A 20,438-nucleotide genomic window follows, 5' to 3' on the forward strand; every position below is an offset into this window, starting at 1 on the left:
CCATTTCTGAGAGCCTGAAGTTCTCCTCAAGAAATTCATAAATGCTCATATTCTTTGAATGTGTCTGGCTTGGAGCACATTAGTCGATGTCATAGCACAAATATTCATTGCAGCCAGCTCGAGAACACGGCTCCTGTCATCTTCCAGCATTTAGCAAAAAAGGGAGCATTCATGAAGAACATTTGGCCACCTTCAGACATTCTTGGTCCGGTCCTGCCAGCTAGCATAGTGGGAAAACAAATGGCAATTATGTCCAGAAGAAAACAAGATGCAGGAGCTGCACAGCCAACACTATTTATACACCAGGGACACAAGATGACAAATTGAGCCCTGCACTCCATACACAGTGCAAGAGCTCCCTCTCCCTACTTCCTTCACATCTACACGGTTCCCCGACCACATCTGCCGTCCAGGTGAGACACAAGTTCCCACACTGCTCTACAGCCTCCTTCACTAGTTCTGGATGAGAGGGCTGTCACTGTCACACAGAAATACACTTTGCAAGAGATGGCTGAGCTTCAGCTCAGCTGTCTAAATAAAGGCACAGTCCTGAACCAGACACACCAGGTCTTGGTGAGCTCCCACAGGACACCGTCAGGCTTCTCTGAGCCTCACCCAGCCTCAGCTTGGATACATTGCCTGCTGCAGCACCAGGCAACTTACAAGGAAACAGGATAAAGGCAAAATAAAGGCTTGGTGTAGACAGGAGAAGTTTTTAGCAAAAACCACATATGACTTAAGCACCTTGTGCCCATTCCCACCTTTCCAGTTCAAGATACAAGGCAATTATGTGAATTGTTTCCAGCCCTAATGGCTACAATCTCAGCCCCTAAAAAGCCTCTGCTTTAGAGGTTTTTGTCATACATTCATAACCACTGCTCTACAAGTGTGACAATATCTTTTCAAAAAGGTGTTAAATCTCAAGAATACAACACAATTCAATAATTTCAGTTAATTAAATCATAACTACAACTTTTCTATCAGTTATGAGTTGCAGAAGTTAATTTATTTTTCCTCCTCTTCAGCTTTTCTTGGATAACATCAATTCAGGGAATTATGTCGTTTTGCTGCCTGTGTGCAAGCAGACAATCACTTCTTTTACACAGGTTACTATACTTCACAGCTTTCATGAACAAAGTAGCTTCAATGTGGATTACAAAAATTGAAACATTAAAAATTTAAAGTACAGGCCATAAAACAAGAAACAAAATGTTGCCAGATGAATTTAAGTTTTTTATTCCCTTGTAGCTCTCCATAAGCAAGAAGAAATTTTCAGTAACAAACTAATTGATTTAGAAGGCAACGAAAACATGACAAATATAACACAGTACATGATAGGCCTCATTTATGTGTTTAAAACACATTTCAGAACTTTCTTAGAATAGAACAGAACTTTTAGAAAACAGTTTCGTTGTGTATATTACCTTCCACAATAATAGTTAACAAATTAATTTCAACTAGAACAGAAGAATTTTGCACACCACTTTCTCCAAAATATTCAAATGAAAAGTTTTTATAACCTTACCCCATTTACATATGAAGGCCCTCTAAGTGACCTGTGTATGACCACCATTTTGGTTAAATCAGCTTCCACTCTCTTGTTCCAAAATCATCTGTACAAAATATTCTACTTGAACCTAAAAGCTGAATGGTTCATTATTTAATTATTTTTTAAAGATTTGTCAGCACTTCCAGCATCTGATACGTTCTGTATTCTTTCAGTTTTAAAGCATAATGAATAACTAAGCAGAAACAGAACCTCTGGTATCTCCACTCTTGGGAGGAGTAAGCTGCACAAAAAGTTTATTTCCATCTACTGAACTCCCTGGACACATTAAAATCCTCATGTTCTCTAGAGCAGCTGCCTGAGAGGATTAACACTACAGGAACAATAACATGAACAGACATGGAAGTTAACAGGCATGTGGCTACCTTCTATCAGCTGTCACAATTTAAGTGGGAATTCTGTGTAGTCTTTTGACTTTGTGACCAACTATCAAACAACTTTTATACTCCCTTATCACATTTGCCGTGTTCCTCTCCATGGGTTGAAAGGGGAAGAGCACTTTCAGTGTAACAGACAACTGGCTTCTAAATAAGAGACACTTATGTAGGAAAAAACAACCCAAAGCATTAGAAAACTTAAGTAACATCTCTCTTATAGCATAAACCATAGCAGGCATTAAATTTCAACTGCAAAAGAATTGTATTGCTTCCCGAGACCCAATTTGTATAAATGGCTTCTAAGTACTTTTACAAAGATCTGCCAAGATACTGCCACCTTACTTTCCCAAAAATTTCAATTGAAATTATTTTGGGGAGCAAAACATTAGCTCATGTCTTACCACAGAGCCTCACTAAAAGAAATAAAATGAATAAATCTATAGTCTTGGCAATTCTATTCAGAGCAAGTCCTTCAAAAAAAAGGACTGCAGAAGCTCCCATTTCTTTTGATGGAAAAGAAAGCCATGCTTGCCAAACCTTTACTATTTAAGATAGTACCTATTTGATACTTTATTTCAGATGTCAACTTCCAAGACACAGATTTCAAGTTGTTGATTTAATCACATGGATTCTGTCCTTGTCCTGTTTCAAAATAGCATGGGAAACCTCCATAAGCAGCACAAGTTTGTCTGCCAAAAAAATCACTTGTTCACAGCATTGTCTCTTGGCACATTCTGACTGGAATATTATAGTGTCTGTCATCTTCAGTTATGAGAGTCACCACAGGCCAGTCCTCCTCCGGGTCATTGGGGTAAAGTGTGATGAACTCATCAGTGCTGTACTTATAGAGTCGATACACTCGGATGGTGTACTGCAGAGCATAAGCAAGAAGAAACATCTCCACCTACATTGGAAACAACAAATATTGATGTAAAATTCAACATGCCTTCTACGAGATTTTCCTCATAAAAATATTAAACTAATACCTATCAGATGTAATTTTTCAAAGACAAAACTTGTGAAGTGAGAAGTCCTATACATGAGCATCTGTCATTCATTCTCTCATCTCCATCATACCCCTCTATGATACCATGCATTTAACCAGCAAGTCCTCAAACCCACAAAGGCATAGTAGTAAAATAGCAAACCCTATTTCCAAATAATGCTACCTGCCAGCCACCAGACAAAATGTGGTGTTTCAGAGGAGGGCCTTTACAGACTCTCATTATAAGCAAGCAGTTCTAACATATTCCTCCCAACAGAAGACCAGATGCTTCAGTCAGCCCAACAAAAGCAGAGAAATTTCTTAAAACACTTGAAACTGAGAACTCCAAAACAGGAACATACCACTTTAAGAACAACCTCTCCTTACTTGTTCAAGGCCTCCGCTGTGACCAATATGATTCAAGTGATTATGCATTAACTGACAAGGGTTGCTGGATGTATCCCGTGCAAACAGGAGCCAGGAGAAGACAGGCACTCTCTTTCCACTTTTATCAGCATTGTATAATTCAATGGCAGTGTTAAGCATTAAAAATTTCAGCGCTTCATAAAGACTGTACTCCTCCTCTTCATTCTTAAACAATTTATCACAAGCTTCTTGTTTCTCAAGAGGACCCTTTATTTCACTTATATTCTTCCACTTAAAAAAAAAACAAACCAACAAACAAACCATTACACACAACACAAATTAACAGCCATAACCCTACCAGAGCTGCAAAAAGTCACTTGTGAGTTGTCAGATGCTCAGACAGGCACTCAGAATTTAACTTAAGGGCTTTGTGCCTTTTGAAAAACAATCAAGAATATTTCCACAACTGTACCCCAATCAAGGTCAGCCTGACTTAGTCTGATTTTGCTTAAATTGATCCATAAGCAAAGCAAAAGGAATGGATGCTAGAAATTGCTGCAAGGCAGCAGAACAAATATTGTTGTGGGACAATACATATTAAGGTAACAAATAACCTTTTTGTTTCCTGTGCCATAAAGCCTACATATTTCATATTCTATTCTTTACATTTCTGTTACTCAAAATGCATATTTCATTCCAAGCCTCAAACTGCTGATTGCAGTATTCCAAATACTCATAAAAGCCTTCATAAAGAGAATTTGCATTCACAGTAAGACAGGAACAACTGAAGAGTTTTTTAATAGGTTCCAGAGTTCCAAGAGGGAGAAAGCATGGAGCTAGGTAATATAGTATGAACACTTAAGGGCACAATCATGTTCCTATGACCTGAAATAAATGTATAAAAAAGGAACAAAAACTACTCCTTTGAAATTACTTCAGTGTTGTTGTGTTTTTCCTTCCTTAATCTCGTCCAGATAGCAAAAGGATTTGTCTGCAGTATACACCATTCCTTCAAATACAATACAAGAAATAACAGAGGAAGAAAGCTACTCTGTTATATTAGGTTTTTTATTGAAATTTGTCTAATTAATAGTTTTCTGCAGACCTGCTTGCAAGGCTACTGCAAGTAGTAAAAGACCAGATGCTTCTCACATACCTGAATAGACATTCTTTACCTGACTTTTTTGCAGTGTACGTACGGAAAAGGGAGTTTCACTTCTGAAAGCATCCTTATGTTAAATTCTCCACATTCAAAAATCTTTTTCACTTTTCTTATGTGCAGGTAACCAAAGAATATACAAATACTTTTCCAACCTTTTGCCTTAGAAGTATTAAATATTTTTTTATTTCATCCCTTATTTCTCCCATCCTCTTGCCAGGTTTCTGTCTGAGCTGCCACTGCTTGATCCAATCATACTTGCTCAGCAAGTTTTCAGGAAGCTGGAAGTTGAGAGAAGAAAAGGCAGCTTAAGTTAAAAGCCTGGAAAGGAAAAGCCACCAACCTGCATATTTTATTTTTTTTTTATGGTTTTCACCTTAAAACAATACCTCACATATCCTTCTGAACAGATATCACTGTAAGATGATCATAACCAAGCACAAGTGGCTATTTATAATATTTGCTGGATAACTGTAAGAATACTGTGATCTGTTACTATTTCCAGATCTAACACATAAGTACTGAAAAAATTATAGACCAAGTCACTCATGCCTTCTTTTTTGTTTGTTGTTTTATTTTGTTTTGAGGGTTTTGGGTTTTTTTAAATTAAAACACTCCTCCAACAGCAGATAGATGACAGTGGCTTTGTTTGAAAGTGTTCTTGAACCAACAGAAGAGAAAACTACATCCCATCAGATCATCCTGAAGTCTTGGTGGATTGCAAACTACTTTGTCCAGAACACACAAAAAAAACACTCTTTCCTTTTCAAGGAGCACAATCCAAACTCTCTGGGACAGGTTTTTTATTAAAGAAAACAACTTGGGAATTTGTTGATGCATCAGATCATGTTTCAGCCTCAGAGCTGCCTCTTTTACTGCTCATGTGCTACACTTGTTCAGTTCAGAGCTTTTACACCTCCCTTGAAGGACATCCTGGCAGTTTCATGTCCAGTTTTGTACCTTCATCTATTCATCCATTTTACTCCTAAAACTGGTCTTACAATGGAGTAAATACTTGGCTAGAGCAGCATTTATGCCATCAGCCACCACCAGCCCATTTTCACTTTATTAGGACTCCAAACTAGTAATGTGTTCTCCTTAGTGGCAACCAAGTATGTGTTCAGAGAGGCACAGGTCTTTTCCTACCCCAGCCTGGCATCCTGTGCACATAAAGCTAAACAATCAAAAATTATATGCCAGTAACTCTTACAACTACAAATGTGCATGTAATCACCATTTTAAATGAAAAACAAGAAAAAAACCCAAAAAACTTGTTATATTTGTACTGCCAGCTGTCAGTATACACATTCCTCTTAGGTCCCTTCTGCTTTGATGCATAATAATTTATCATTTCAGTTTGTTTTGTAGGTATACACCCATTTTTAAAAAATGCTAATTATCATATGACATTTTCCTCTATGAATCAGTAGCAAAAAAGAGATGAACACCATTAAAAACTTCAAAGTACATAATTTTTAAAAAGTTTGCTCTTTAAAGGATCATTGGGAAACTATGTTCTTTAGTCTGATAACATGGAAGTGGTTGAGAGCTGAAAGAACGTGTTTTTTACAGAAAGGAAACCATTTTGCAATGTACTTGCTGTAAAAACACCTCACAGAACTATTTTCATTAGTAATTACAAAAACATAATCACAAGATGCTTACTTAAAAATTACAGTGGCCAGATGAGAACTTTTCAGCTGTTCTCTAAAGTGATGCAAAAAGGTAGTAAGGGCAGGGTGATTCTACTTGGACTGCTACCCTGCACACAGGGTCTGCATCAGACATTCACCATTTACATTCCCTGCAGCACCCTGACAACTGGAACCTTACTCTTCTCAAGTGGCTCACTTTTCTATTGGCAGCTTCTCACATGTTTTTTCCATGTTCACCAATACTTTCAAATAGACTTTGTTGACACAGGAAAATTTCTGGAATATTCTTCTTCTGCTTGTAGGGGAATACCTTGCTCTTCTCATACATCAGTGCTCCACAAGAACTGTTCTTCGTGTCAGGCTGGAGTTGCTCTTATGCTTATTTTAAGCAAGATTTAAGACACAGGTAATTCACACATTTTGCAAAGCCCACGGCACCCAATTTGCTATTCCACTTTCTAGAGAAACCATATATGGCACAAAAGAATAGGTATTATAATTTTGAAAAGCATGAGTTTTGCAAATGTTAGAATAAATTGTCTGTATTATTTGTTATTGCAAGCTGCCTGGTGGAAAATCTCTTACTGCCACATATATATATATATATATATATATATATCTATATATTATATATATATGCAGTAAGAAGAAAGCAAGAGAGCAAGATTAAGACAGACAAGTGTTAGTCCAGTAAGCACTACAGTAACATTTATATCCATTATAAACTGAAGACTAAGGGCACCTGGACTCAATTCCAAGTTGAAAGAATCACTGTGCACAAACAATAATCTTGAACATTACAACTTCTCACTTCAGGGGACAAGTGAGCATATACATAATATAACAGGGAAATGAGATCATAAAATTATCAAATAGGTTAGACCCAATACTAGGCTATTGTCAGATCAGTTTGACACGTACCATAGTAAAATCCTCACTCTGCAGCCACCTTGGTAACTGGGTGGCTTGGCTTAATGCCTGGAAAAGAGTTGCTCTGAAAGCACAATAGTTATCACCTCGTATTCTCCTTATAGATGCAAACTTCTGAGCAACTGCTTCATATCCCTAGAAAAACACAAAATCCAAACAACACGAAATCATTAATCAAACATTTTAAGGTCACACACTGTTAACATAAGAAGTAATGGAATATTATCATCAAAATACTAATGCTATTAAAAAAAAAAAAAAAAAAAAAAGCTTGACCCACTATACCTTTTGGAAGTTCAAATGCTTTTAGGTCACAAATTATACTCTGAAAAAAACAACTTAGTTCTGCTGAAAAACAGACAAGAAACTGAAGAAATCTAATAGATAATTGTTTGATATATTTGTTTGATGACAGAACAATAGAACATAAACATCATTGAAATATGGGTAGCTAACTAACCTACGTTTCCAAAAAATATCCAACATACACACACAAGACTACACATCATGCTTAAAAGAAATTTGAGCACTAGTTGATGCCACTTACCCAAAACATGGCACACGTAGTTTGTTTCTGCCTCAGGGCAATTTTGTGTTTACACTGCAATATCCTGACACTTGCCTCAGAACATTTGTTCCCTCCCTGCTGTTCCCATACTCACAGTTGCAGCAGAAGCCACGATGTTGAAATGCAGCTTCTGCAGCTCAGCTACCCTGGCAAGGGCCTTGTCACAGTAATCTCTCCAGGGAGGCATGGGGAGTTTTTTACTTTCGTAAGGTATCTTTATGTTTACTCATACATAGCACTAAATTTCTCAAGCAACAAAACAACTTTATTTTCTACCATTTTAGATCAAGATAAATATAAAAAAATTAGTTCAAAAACTGGTAAAAATATCAGGAAAAAATTTTAAAAACCCATGCAATTCACCACTTTCACTTACCCACCCTTCCACCCAAAAATTTGGTAATCTGCTCTGCACTTTACAGACCACAAAATTAGCAATTTATGTCCATAAACAAAATATAAAACTTTAACTGAAAACAAGAAAGGACAGTATTGATCAAACCCCTAAATTATCAGCAAATAGCTTTATTAAAAACACATTTGCAATGAGCACGAAGAAAAGCATCTGCCAGTTGTAAACCACTCCTAAGACCTCACAATATAAAACACTGCTACTGCATTTCTGTCTTAAAAGACTGCATAGGAAATCATGTAGCAGACAAAAACCAAGAGCCTAACGAAATTCAACAAAAATAGAACTGCTACCTTTCTCATCCTTTTTGCTGCTGGTGTATTTCCTCTCCATTCCTTCCTGCAATATTCCATGATGTCCATTTCAGGTGAAACACTTAATTTACATTCTGTCAAAACAGAACATGCAACATGTTACATGCAATAGAACATTATAAAGAAAACAGAAGGTACAGAGCACATCAAGTTTCTAAAGACACTATCACTTTAAACTAACTTCAGTGCCAAATGAAACTGGCAGCACAACATGTAGCTACTAAGTAATTATTGGTGTGGGAGGGGATAAAATCAGCTTGTTCTGAAAATTACACCTGAAGAAAAGTTATGATGTAGTTCAACAAGATAGGGAACACTCTGCTCCTCTCTTCTGCAAAATTAATTGGCAAAGAGGAGAAATTACTCAAGTACCCTTAATTTTCTTAGCAAGCAGAAAAATACTGACAGAAATTTCTCTTCTACAGCAGGTAGACTATAAGAGATCACAGATCTTTCTCAGTAAGTCAGTAACAATGACAGAAAGAAGAGATACAGTTTTGCCTTGGAATCCCAACAACCTTAATCCCAAAACCAGGTAGTACTGAGGATATCAAGGCATGCCAGCAACAGATGCTGCTATGATGACTATGACTAATTTTCAAGCACAACACTCATAATATAGACTATGTGACTGCTTTCCAAAGAATTCATATTCCCTCATAAAGTAACTACAGAAACAAAGGGAATGATATACTAAGAGCAACTAATTTTCCAGAGAATTGATTTTTTTTTTAATCAAACTGTACAATGTACTCAGTCACAAGTAACTGCAACTGAATACAGACATCTGTGCACAGAAGTCCCTGGAGGAGAGAGTGTCAGGACATCACACATCAGTGCTAGAGTTGCAATACTGTATTTGAAACTTCACACAAAGTTTGATTGTACCTGATGAGTTTGTTTCACTAAGTAGTATTTTCTCTCTCTCTATTTCTTCTTCATCACGATACATGTCCTCCTCGCTGCAATAAAAATCAACACATTCCTCAAGTAACAGCACAAATCCTACTCTCGTCTTCATCCATCCCCTTTTTACAACTCAGGATAGTATTTAAGTCTTTCTACCTTTTTTTTCAACTCAATTTGCTTTCCATCTTACCCATTTTCATAGAACCAACATTAGCTCTCAAAAATAGAGAAATGCTTAGAAAACCCTCTCAACTGCTCCCCCTCCAGTATCTGTCACTGGGCTGGTAATAAATTACTGCCTGAATTTATCTTCTGTGGTTGAATGAATACTACAGTTCCTTCTACGGTATTTCTACATTTTACAGCTTAAATCTGCAAAAGAAACAAGCCAACATGTCTATTTGCTGCACATATGAATAATGCACCCTGTGCATGCAGCTAAGAACGCACTGCCCAACAGGGCTCTGTATCTACACACCACTGGGACTGACCAACCTGCCTCGTGCTGAGCAGAATACATGACAGAATACAATGAAAAGTGGCCAACTATCTGCATTTAGTTTGAATGCTACTATTTAAGGAGAATTTCCACCATGATCCAAACTGCAGCTTACAGATTATCTGAAATCCAGAGAAACATTTCTTCCTCAAATAATGTGGGCTTTTTGGCCAAGGTACATTGTCCAGTACCTGCATCTGAGCATACATACAACATTCTGAAGTCAAATTATGATCATCAAATTATGCCCCTACAGGAATAGTGCATAGACCAGCGTCTGCAGCTTGGATGGGAACATTACTGCTGAAAATGAAGGTCCATACAATGTTCAAAAAACTGCCTGCAAATTTCACATTCCAGTCCTGAGAGGAATTTGTCATATAATTACATCTACCAAGTAAAGTTCTGAAAAGTATTCATAGCTTCACAATTAAAATACTTTTAAAAAACATGCTACCAGCCATATTAGTATCATTTAGGCATACCACTAAAAGAGATTTACATTGGTAGTCTGTTCTTCAAAGGAAGTACATAAACAGAAAAAGGCTGCAAGGTTATTGTTTACTGCCCACTACTATTAGTAGTTTCTAATCTACTCCCCAAGAACACCCCAAATCCAAACCACAGCCTGCCTCCAAAGACTAGGAAGAAATTAAGGCACATCTTACATCACTAAGGGAGGAAAAGCAATTAGGAACACTGTTAGAAAGAGTTTAATGTAGCCAGATGGTAACTGGATTACTTTCATTAAACTTGAAAGGATAGACTACTAGATGATGGCTCTGTATTTCTTTTTCTTTATGTCCAAACCAGCTTACTCAAACCATCTGTGTATATCTCCCTTGAGAACAAAAAATCTTTAGTATAAAGAGCAATGGAGGTTAATACCAGGGAACTCATCTACTGGGCTGTCATACAAAACTTGTTTAGTTTTTGCTCAAGTAGCTGCATGAAATCTCATTTTTAACAACACTAAATAATCATTAATTAAAAGAGAAACAGTAGATACAGTAGGTATCAAACACAGTACTATCTGATGAGAAGAAACATCATAGAAATATTTGTTTCAAGCCCATAGTCACGTTACACTATGATGCTGGACAACGCCTAATTTCTCAGCAGAGTTTAAAGTCCATTAAGGTTTGTGAAGACTTTAAAGAACACTTAATAACCTTGAAAACACTATGAAAAAAAACACACAGCCTGGTATGTGACAGCAGCAATCTCTAGCTTATCTTCTGTATAAGCCAAGTATCTAAAATATAAAGCACCAATCTCCCCCCCGAGCATGAAGAAACCTGCTGCTACAAGGGATCCCATAGGGGCAAGAAATTGTGTCAGGACAGGGAAATTGCTCTTTTGCCATACAGCCTTGAATAAATTCAGCATAAGACGCAGAAAGAAGTGCTCAACTGACTAAGGCAGTGAGGTTACTAAAGAAAGAGGAAGTTTGGTGTAAAGGAAGCAGTGTAATGCCCCTTCTGCAGATATAATGAAACCACCTTCTTTCTGGGAGTTGACAAAACAGAAGCAGCCACAGACTGAGAACACGACAGATTAGCAATCAAAGTAAACAAGGTACTGAATTTCAAGAGAGTTGTTTTGAAATCCAGGTAGGCAAGAGCTGCAATACATCTGCACAGGCACTCTCATTCCAGAGATGAAAGCGTGTTGTAACACTGCTGTAGCATAAAAATTGTTAAGTAAATCTGTGTGGAAACAATAATGTGGGAACTAAAGCCTCTCCCCATTAATGCTCAGATAAATATTTGAAAAATATAGTGAAAATAAAATAAGAGTAGGAAAAGAATGATTATATGAAAACATGCATGCACAAAAGAAAAAAATAGTGCAAGAAGTTGCATGCAAATACTTAAATTATTGAACTAGTTAATGGGATTTTCCTGAACCAAAGATACCAAGGGAAAAAAAAATCATAAATTTACCTTCATGAACTGAAAGTACCCTCCCCTTCTATAGGAAAATTGTTAATATATTTTTAAAAAACTAATCCTTACCTCTCCTCAGATGACTCCACTGCTGAACGATTACTAGACCCAGGTACATATAGTGCACAGTTTCTGGATGCATCCTGATCCATCACAAGAGATTTAATCATATCTGTCTTCTCAGGTCTCCCACTACTTCTGTATACACAGTCTTGTGTTATTTCTGATATAGTTTGCTCTTTCTGGTCTGCAGGTGCATTTGCTGAGCCAAGTTCCTCAGAAGCAACACCAATTTCATTTTGATGCTTCATCAGCTGTGTGGGAACACTCTCTTTTTTCTCTTCTGCACTTGCAGAAAGGCCAGTTGATTCTATCATCCACCCTTGAAGATTATCCTGGCTTTGAAGAACGAAAAAATAGATGAAGAGTTTCTCTCCCCAAAAAAAAAAAAAAAAAAAAAAAAAAAAAAAAAAAAAAAAACCACAAAAAAAACCAACAACAACAAAACAAACAACAACAACCAAAACAAAACAAAAAAAAACCAAACAAAAAAACATGTAGGCTTCAGGAAAATTACAATATTTTAAGAGTTACATTATATTTTGAGAATTCAGAGGGTACATAAATTATTCAAAACCAGGAAGGAAATCCAGAACAGTTTGGTAAAATAAGACAGCATCCAAGCTATTTTCTAATTCACTCCCCTGACCATCATCTTACCAAGGCTAAGCTGTGCCAGTTCCTCAAACACAACCTGCACAAGAATCAGTGTCCTGATTAAACACCTGCTATCCTTGGGGTGCATTATCACCTAAAACCCCAAGGATTAACAAAAATTTTAAAGAAACAAGTCTCAGTCCTGCAAGAAAACAGTTTTTACAAACTCACCTAGTGCTCTCTGAAACATTCACTCCACCAGGATAATTGCTTAGTACAAAAATTTGCAATATTTGTGACTTCCAATATGATCAAGGTATCAAGACAGGATGTCTACAATCCATTGCAGCAAGCTCCCCAAAAGTTTAGAATGTGCCCATATAGCAAATTTTTAGGGATATTTATCTTAAATTGACACATAATCCTGCCCAAAAGTTATGGGTTGCTTGGCAATTGTCACATTAACATTCTAGACATTTAGTGGCTACCCAGGCTGGTCACCTCAGAGCTCACAAACTTAATATGCACTCTACAAACCTTAAAACTGCTCAACACGTTTCTGTGTCTAGGTTAAAGCCTCCCTCCTGAAAAATATCTTTGCTTACTAGTGTTACAGCCCCTAAGCACCCAAGCCCTGACATGTACCAAGCTGTCCCACAGCACGGAGCTCAGGACCAGAGTTCACAGAACTGCAGAGTGGCCTGGGCTGAAGGGTCTTTAAAGGTCAGCGGGTTCCAAGCCCCCTGCTGTGGGCACAGACACCCTGCATTGAAACAGGCTGCTCAGAGCCCCATCCAGTCTGGCCTTGAACACTTCCCAGGATGGAGCATCCACAACTTCTCCGCCAACCTTGTCCCAGTGCCTCACCACTCTCACAGTACAGAATTTCTTCCTAATATCTAATCCAAACCTACTCCTTTTCAGCTGGAATCCTTCCCTCTTGTCCTGTCACTACCTGCCCTTGTAAAAAGTTCCTCTTCATTTTTCTTGTAGGCTCCCTTCAGGTACTGGAGGGCCACAATTAGATCACTCCAAAGCCTTCTTTTTTCCAGTCTGAACAGCCCCAACTATCGCAGCATTTCTTCCATCCCCCCTAATCAACTTCGCGGCCCTACTTGTTCCTACAGTTCCGTGTCCTTCCCGTGCTGGGGCCCCAGAGCTGGATGCAGCACTGCAGCTGGGGTCTCACCAGAGGGGCAGAATCCCCTGCCCAGACACCGCTGACCGCGCTGCTTGGGAAGCAGAGTCGCACTCCAGATCCCGATTTCTCCGGTCCCCGCTCCTCGGGGAAGGTCGGCCCAAGCTGGGCGCAGGGCACGGCCCCCCGTGCCCGCACGGCGCGGAGCAGCCCAGGGAGGCCTCACCTTTCCGCCGCGCTCCGTCCCGCCCGGCACCGCGAAGCCGGCACGCCCCGCCGAGCCCCGGCGGCCGCCGCCGAGCCGGGCCCGAGGGAAGGGGGAGGGCGCGGGGCTCGGCCCGGCCGCCGCCGCTCGCCGCTCATGCCGGCGGGGCTCCGGGCACGGCGGACAGCGCCAGTGCCAGGCCCAGCACTGCCCGGGGACCCGCCCGGCTCCTGCGCGGCCCCGCAGCCGCTTCCGCCCCGCCGGAACCGCCCCGCGCCCCGCCGGAAAGGGCGGCCCCGCCGCGGCTCTCGGCCCTCAGCCGCTGCCCGGGCAACAGCAACGGGGAAAGTGATCCGCCACTCCCCCCGCCAAGGTGGAAGGCAACAAGTTCTCGTTCACAGAAGAAACTGTGGACATAAGAGTTGTTTTCCCCCTGCCAGACGGTCCGTGTAAAAGGAGGTGCTCTAAGAATGCAAAGCGTGTGTGTGTGTGCTTGTGTGCGTGTGTTTGTTTGTGTGCGTGTTTGTGTGTTAGTGTGCGTGTTTGCGTGTGTTTTCAGCTCGTATGGAGCTTTCCAGAGGCTGGAAGTCTCTCTTCTGAGGACAAAGGGATACATCCCAACGTTCTGACACACTCTTATGAAACTCCAGGCAGAAGAGAAGCGTGCGCGGAGAGTAGATGAAGTCTTTAAAAATTACATGCTAGTGAAACATACCCATTATTAAAAAAAAAACCTCAACAATAAACCACTACAACGACAACCAAAAAACCCAGCCAAAACAAACAAAATCCAAAACAACAAAACCCCAAACAAACAAAATATAACAACAGCAACAACAAACACCCCCCAAAACTCAGAACAGTAGAATTTGTGTGATAGGAAATAGAAAGTAGGAATTTGTAGAATTTTACTGTGATAGGAAAGTCCACTGCAGTTTAGACATTTGTTGGGGAGGAGGTTGTCTTCACATTGAAATTGGGCCTGAAAATGAAGTATTTTTCTTCTTTCTCAGAAATTTCCGTCATAAGAATATGTTTTCTCTGAGTATGACAAGTGATGCTGAGACTGGAGGCAAATAACTACTACAAATATACTTTTCAGCAATGTTAAAATAGTTTTAACATGTATTTAGAGTATCAAATGTTATTGGGAGAACATTTTAAAGGTGGAGGTCAGGTAGAAAAACCTCTAAAAGTTAAAATGGCAATGATAGGTAATTTGCAACATCATGAAACTTGATATAAAACTGATGGACCTTTATGTAAACAAACCTTTTCTGTTTCTTTTGTCCTTGAGACATGTGAAAGTATAATAAATGTTTGAAGAATAGCAAAAAAAAAAAAAAATCCACATTATGTTAGGTCTCTTTTAATCACTGCTCTTCTCGTGGATCAACTTCATGTTGGATTGCTCTTGACAATGACATCTCCTTTGAAAAATCTCTTTGTTTGAACAGCTGTTTCATTGACAGGTTTGTCTTAATTTTCATTCTTGTTTCCCACTGGCCATTCCAGAATTACTCACTATCAAACAGCCAGTCCACTTGAAATATACCCACCTGTTTCCTGTGTTCCCATAATTTAAATAATTCCCATTTAGTAGCATTTAAGAGCCATTACAGTTGCCTCGTTTTAAGGTTAGGTACTTTGCTTGTTTGTTATTTACTCTCCTTTGGTGTTCTCTTAGCAGCTTTAGGGCAGAGATGTTTTGGCTGATCATTCCTACTGTAAGTTCCCTGTATCTTTTACTAAGTGTAAGGTCCAACCACTAAGCTAACTAACAGAGTTCATGAAAATACACAACAAAGACATTCAGTGCAATACAGGAGATCATATTTTGTAAGTCTGAAATGTTTCTGTACTTGGTACTTTCTGGTGAAGGACACTAGCAGCTCAGATTTTGATACAAAAAGAAACTATCAAACACCATGAGAAAAAATATTTTTAAACTTATTTAATGCATCTTAGTGCTTACTAGAAGTTGTTATCTTCTTTGCTAAGTTAATTACATTGCACGACTTAAAAACTGCTCCACATTTTTCAGGATTATGATTAGAAACCTTTGGGTGATCAGTTCTTGTGACTATAGGGAAAAATAGATGGGGAGAACCCACCACTAAGAGTCAAATGGGCAATACAATATCCACTATATACTTGTGTAATTACACATTACCCACGAGTGTTTTCTTTCCTTTAGCATCCCTGAATTTGTCAGAGGTTTTGGACATGTGTTCCTAAGAACATACATCTCCTCCCTGATATATAAAGTCAGGTATATCGAGATGCTGCTTTCCACTTTTATAGTTTCTAGTTTTATTTGTCCCTAGAGTGAGCTCCTAATTGCCATGCTGCTGTCCATCAAGCAGAAGGGTGTTTCCAGCACCCTGTGTTCCTTCTCTAAATGACTGAGAAAAATATGTAGGTTGTGGCTTTGGTGCAGTGAGTGGGGGTTTTCAGTCCCTCAGACAGAAAATGGAGACTATGTGAGTCATATCAGTATAAACCATATATCACTGCTAAAAATTATGGCTGTTGGCAAGTTAAAAACCTGTCACTGTTTCTTCACATGCACCAGTCTAAAAAATTAAAGTTACAAACTTTCACAAAAAGAAAAAACAAAGGGATCTTTAAAAACCTGCTTCACTTCTTTTTAACAAGCTTAGTTTGCACATTTGAAAAAACATTCTTAAAATGGAAAAATTGCCTATGAATTTGATAAAAATATTTATTAAAAGATGTTACAGTTTGATGTAACTATTTTTATTATTATTAAACTAAGAGTACCTCATGTGCTCTAACTGGAAAATAAATACGGAAAGGTTTTTTTTTAGAGTGCTTTCAGTAAACCAACATTCTCAGAAATTATTATATCAGAGTAAGCCAGCAGAATGTCCTAACTGTTTCCCAGACTACAGACACACTTAGTGGTTCAATCAATTAACTAAACCTAAACCTAAATACATTTTGTGTATTTTTACACCTTTTTTTTTCCTTTCCAGTTTCTGCATTAAAAAAAAATAAAAGATAAAGAGAGAGGGTATATACTCTGCAGAAGGCAGGTACTGATACTACATGCAAAATTCTAGCAGACTTTATGAGACAGAAACTTAACATACAAATATGGGTTGGCTCTTTTTCTCCACCCCTAGTACAAAGCAGTTATTTCTTTATTGATTGATTGAATATTCTTTTTTTTTTTAAGTTTAAAGAGAAATTTTAGAATTAGAGTTACTGTTCCATTTTTTTACATTAAGTCTGTGAAAGTTGCTTGCATTTTTATGGTCATGAATTTACCCAAATCTAATCTACTAACAAGGAAGATGAAAGATGAACTGTAAGAAGCAAACCCACTGTGTGGCCTGACTGGAGAAGAGATCAAGGTGAAGTCAAGTGGTGAGTTGTCACATTTTGCCCAGGGACTCTGACATGTCTGCATCCATCACATTTGCCAGGTCATGTGATAAAAGCTCATCTGCGCACTTACCAAGGGGCACAGAGAGATCACTCTCATCAGTTGTGATGTGGAAAGCCTGGCTGAAAATCTAATGAGAGGTGTCTTCTGCAGTCAGATGTACTTCATGAAGCACTGTGACATTAAGGTCAAGACATCGAGAGAAGCAGCATTATGTTAGGTTACTGAACTCATGAAACATCCCAGAGAACATCTCAGAGCACACCAGCACCATGATAAAATTGTATTTTCGTATCAAAAATCAAGAAGCTAAGGATTTTTTATTAGAATGCTTAAATTCAGTTGTCCATGTCACTGTTTCCTAAAAGAGAACAGAACTGGTATTTTGCTCTAATAAGTCAACAGATCAGCCTCAAGGTCTTTTTCAGTTCATTAATCAAGTGGACTCAATCCACTCATTTGGAACAAATCCGTCTCAGCTGATGTTCATAAGTCTACCTAATGAGCAAGCCTTTGGAGTTGCTTGGATGTGGCTGCCCTTGCACATACCTGCTTGGAACAAGGAATGTGTTTATGCCTGCTGTGCAGCTACTCTCCAACTGATCAGCTCCTCAGACTCCCACTCGTTGATGGTAGCTCCTGTCAGCTGCCTTTGGTCCTTGTTCCTTGACGAGAAGCAGATCTCCATTTCCAGTTTGACCTTGCACCAGCCTTCCTCAAGAGGCAAGACCAGGCTACTGAAGCTCTCACCCATTACCCCTCTGCCACCTGTGGCTCTTGAGTTGGTTTTGGGGATGGTATAAGCTGCTGCCTTCTCAGTGCAGCTGGCAACATACACTGGCTTCACCTTCAGCCTCAGACACAGCATAAACTCTTTACCATGGTACTGTTCTTAAACCTTCTCAATACGCACAGAAAATTTTCAGCTTGAAAAAAAGTATCAATAGGAAGGCTGAACTGATCCATAAGATATATTGAACTAGGATAGAGCAGAGAGATCCCTAAAGCAGAGATCCTTTGGAGGGCTGTAGCACTAGGATTTAGTCTGAGCAGCAGCTTACTTCCTTAGAAAAAAAATTAAAAATAAAGAACATATAGCTCACATTACTGAGTATGAAAAGGTGCATAACAGTACTGGAAGCACTATGGCCTTACCCAATTCTGATTCACTTTGTGGCTGGATCTGAACCATAATGGCCTGCTTGATTTTGGAGCTTTTGTGATGGGAAAAGTTCTTAAATCTTCTCTCTCTCTCTGGAGGGGGAGGCTATCTAAGTCTTCTGGAAAATCAACACAGCAGAAGACAAGACATAATATTAATGCTTTACTTTTCTAGAGCTCTTCATCCTGTTCTGAGGAAGGGGGTACATTAATCTTACTGCTGTCTTTAGGGGAAATTTTCCTTCAATTCTGTCATCAGACTGCCAAAGGAGCAAGAATAAAGGCAAAGATAGCCCAGGAAATACCTTCAGATCCTTTACATGAAGTATATTGTTGTGCTCCAGGTGATCCATATAGTGTCTGAACAAAGATTTTATTTATAGACACAGTTTGCTGTGGACAGTGAAACTCGCTTGTTCCTAATTTGACATTTTCTGCAGGCCTTATCATTCACCACATTAAACCAAAATGTTCCACAATTCTGTCTCAAACATTAATGCCTCTTCTGCTTTTTTTTTTTTTTTTTTACAGTTATAAATTTCTGGGATTATCATTCTCATCTAAAAGATAATGAGCAATATATTTACGTAGCAAATAGTTACTGTACCCTGCCCCATCTCTCACTTTAGGTTTAGAAGTTGCTGCAAACTTTTATGGGTAGAAGAGGGGCAGCTACCATGCCCAAATAATAAGGAAGCATTCCGTGAGACAAGCTTAATTTAAAAGCTAGTGGGTTATTGGGATGAGCTACATCAAACAAAAGAAATTATGTCAAAAAAAATTAAAATTATAAAAGTATTATGGCTCCACAGTACTTTTCCAGGAGGTCTTCACTCTGGGTGTTTGTACATCATGTGAATAAATGTGTGGAAAATTTCTAAAGGCAAAATCCTCATTGCTACATGCAGCTAATATTTCTAGAACCTTCTGAAACAAATGTCCAAAGCCTATTCAGATAGGATAACTCTATGAAAGGAAGAAGCTTCAGGATGTTTCTGCCATTTTTTTACTGTCATCTGCAAACATTTGGAGCTGCCAGACTCAGATGTTCTTATATGATCATCTGTTCCTAGGTTTTAACCATGTGCTTCTTGCTGAACACCAGCTCACAACAAGGAGTTCGATCTGGTAACACAGGGCTATCCTTACCTCACATCTACAGTATTCAGTACTGACAAATTGCTCTGGAACAAGGCACGCAGTGTCTTGTAGAAAGAATTGGAAAACTTTTTGATGTCTATGCTTCCTGAGAAGCTTTTCCAATTAAAAGATTTTTCTTAAATCTTCTGGGTAAGGAGTCTACTTGTAACTTGAGAATGATTCACCAGACTGAGCCTGGACAGTGTGGCAGTCCAGGAGCCTGCAGTATTTGAAATGTGGGGAGTGCAAAGACATAAAAAATGCTGGTAATTCCATAACATTGGAGCAAATCCTTTCCATCTGTTGTCATGGTACAATATTTATGCCTAGGATGAGTGGTACAGTAATAGTGGCCTCCAGTTTCTCTTTGCCTTTGGGAAAACTAGTCATCTGTGGTGATTATCTATTCTGGCAATAGGTAACTAACCTGTTGTTGTTTTTTGCATTATTCTTCTGATGGTTATTGGTTTGGGGTTCTTTTGCTATGGTGTTGGGGGTACTTTTGTGTTTGTGTGTTTGCTTTTAATAGTTTTTTTTTTTCCCCTGGGTTCTTCTTCTTTGTCTCTCTGAATTTTCAGATATTTCTTTTTTGACTACCAGTGTCAGATAATTTTTCTATCTAAGGCTTATCTTTACTAGAATCAATCAATCATAAAAACCCAGATCCAAACCTAATCTGTGATCTCCTTTCTCAGATCGTAGAATAAGCTAAACAACATTTATCACCCTGATTTGTGCTATCACATCAAGGACATGCAAATGTGGTTGTCATTAGCTGATCAATTTACCCAGTCCAAGTTTCTGCAGGGATTTACATGGAAGGTCCTATGGTAACATTAATCATCTGGAGATACAAAACACACCAAATACATAAGGTGGCTGCTGCTATACCTACCATAAGGTCAGGCTTAAGGAGAGCCATGTCCCTGATGGTTTGTAGCCAGACTTGTGTAGAGAGTGGCCATAGGCTTTGGGGTATCCCAGACCTAAAATACTGTCAGGTTTTGGTGCTTCCCTACCCATCTTACTGGCTGA

At 38.8% G+C, this 20,438-nt stretch overlaps 1 protein-coding gene across 4 annotated transcripts; it reads right to left on the reverse strand.

Annotated features, from left to right (window-relative positions):
- Window positions 1-1,220: 1,220 nt before the first annotated feature.
- Window positions 1,221-13,951, reverse strand: OTULIN (OTU deubiquitinase with linear linkage specificity). 4 transcript variants are annotated; one of them, XM_050971080.1, is made up of 8 exons: window positions 13,712-13,951; window positions 11,760-12,089; window positions 9,222-9,295; window positions 8,313-8,407; window positions 7,031-7,174; window positions 4,610-4,735; window positions 3,317-3,586; window positions 1,221-2,848 (listed from the first exon to the last, which is right to left on the reverse strand). In XM_050971080.1, exons 1-8 carry the CDS (start codon window positions 13,846-13,848, stop codon window positions 2,654-2,656), a joined length of 1,371 nt encoding a protein of 456 aa, XP_050827037.1. In that variant the 5' UTR covers window positions 13,849-13,951; the 3' UTR covers window positions 1,221-2,653. The 4 variants fall into 4 exon arrangements, with proteins under 4 accessions (XP_050827037.1, XP_050827038.1, XP_050827039.1 ...); XM_050971081.1 differs by having other exon boundaries at window positions 11,760-12,085; window positions 13,712-13,851; XM_050971082.1 differs by lacking the exon at window positions 13,712-13,951 and adding an exon at window positions 13,537-13,705 and having other exon boundaries at window positions 11,760-12,085.
- Between the last annotated feature and the right edge of the window lie 6,487 nt (window positions 13,952-20,438).

This window comes from Serinus canaria, chromosome 2, assembly GCF_022539315.1.
Source record: "Serinus canaria isolate serCan28SL12 chromosome 2, serCan2020, whole genome shotgun sequence".
Lineage (NCBI taxonomy): Eukaryota > Metazoa > Chordata > Aves > Passeriformes > Fringillidae > Serinus > Serinus canaria.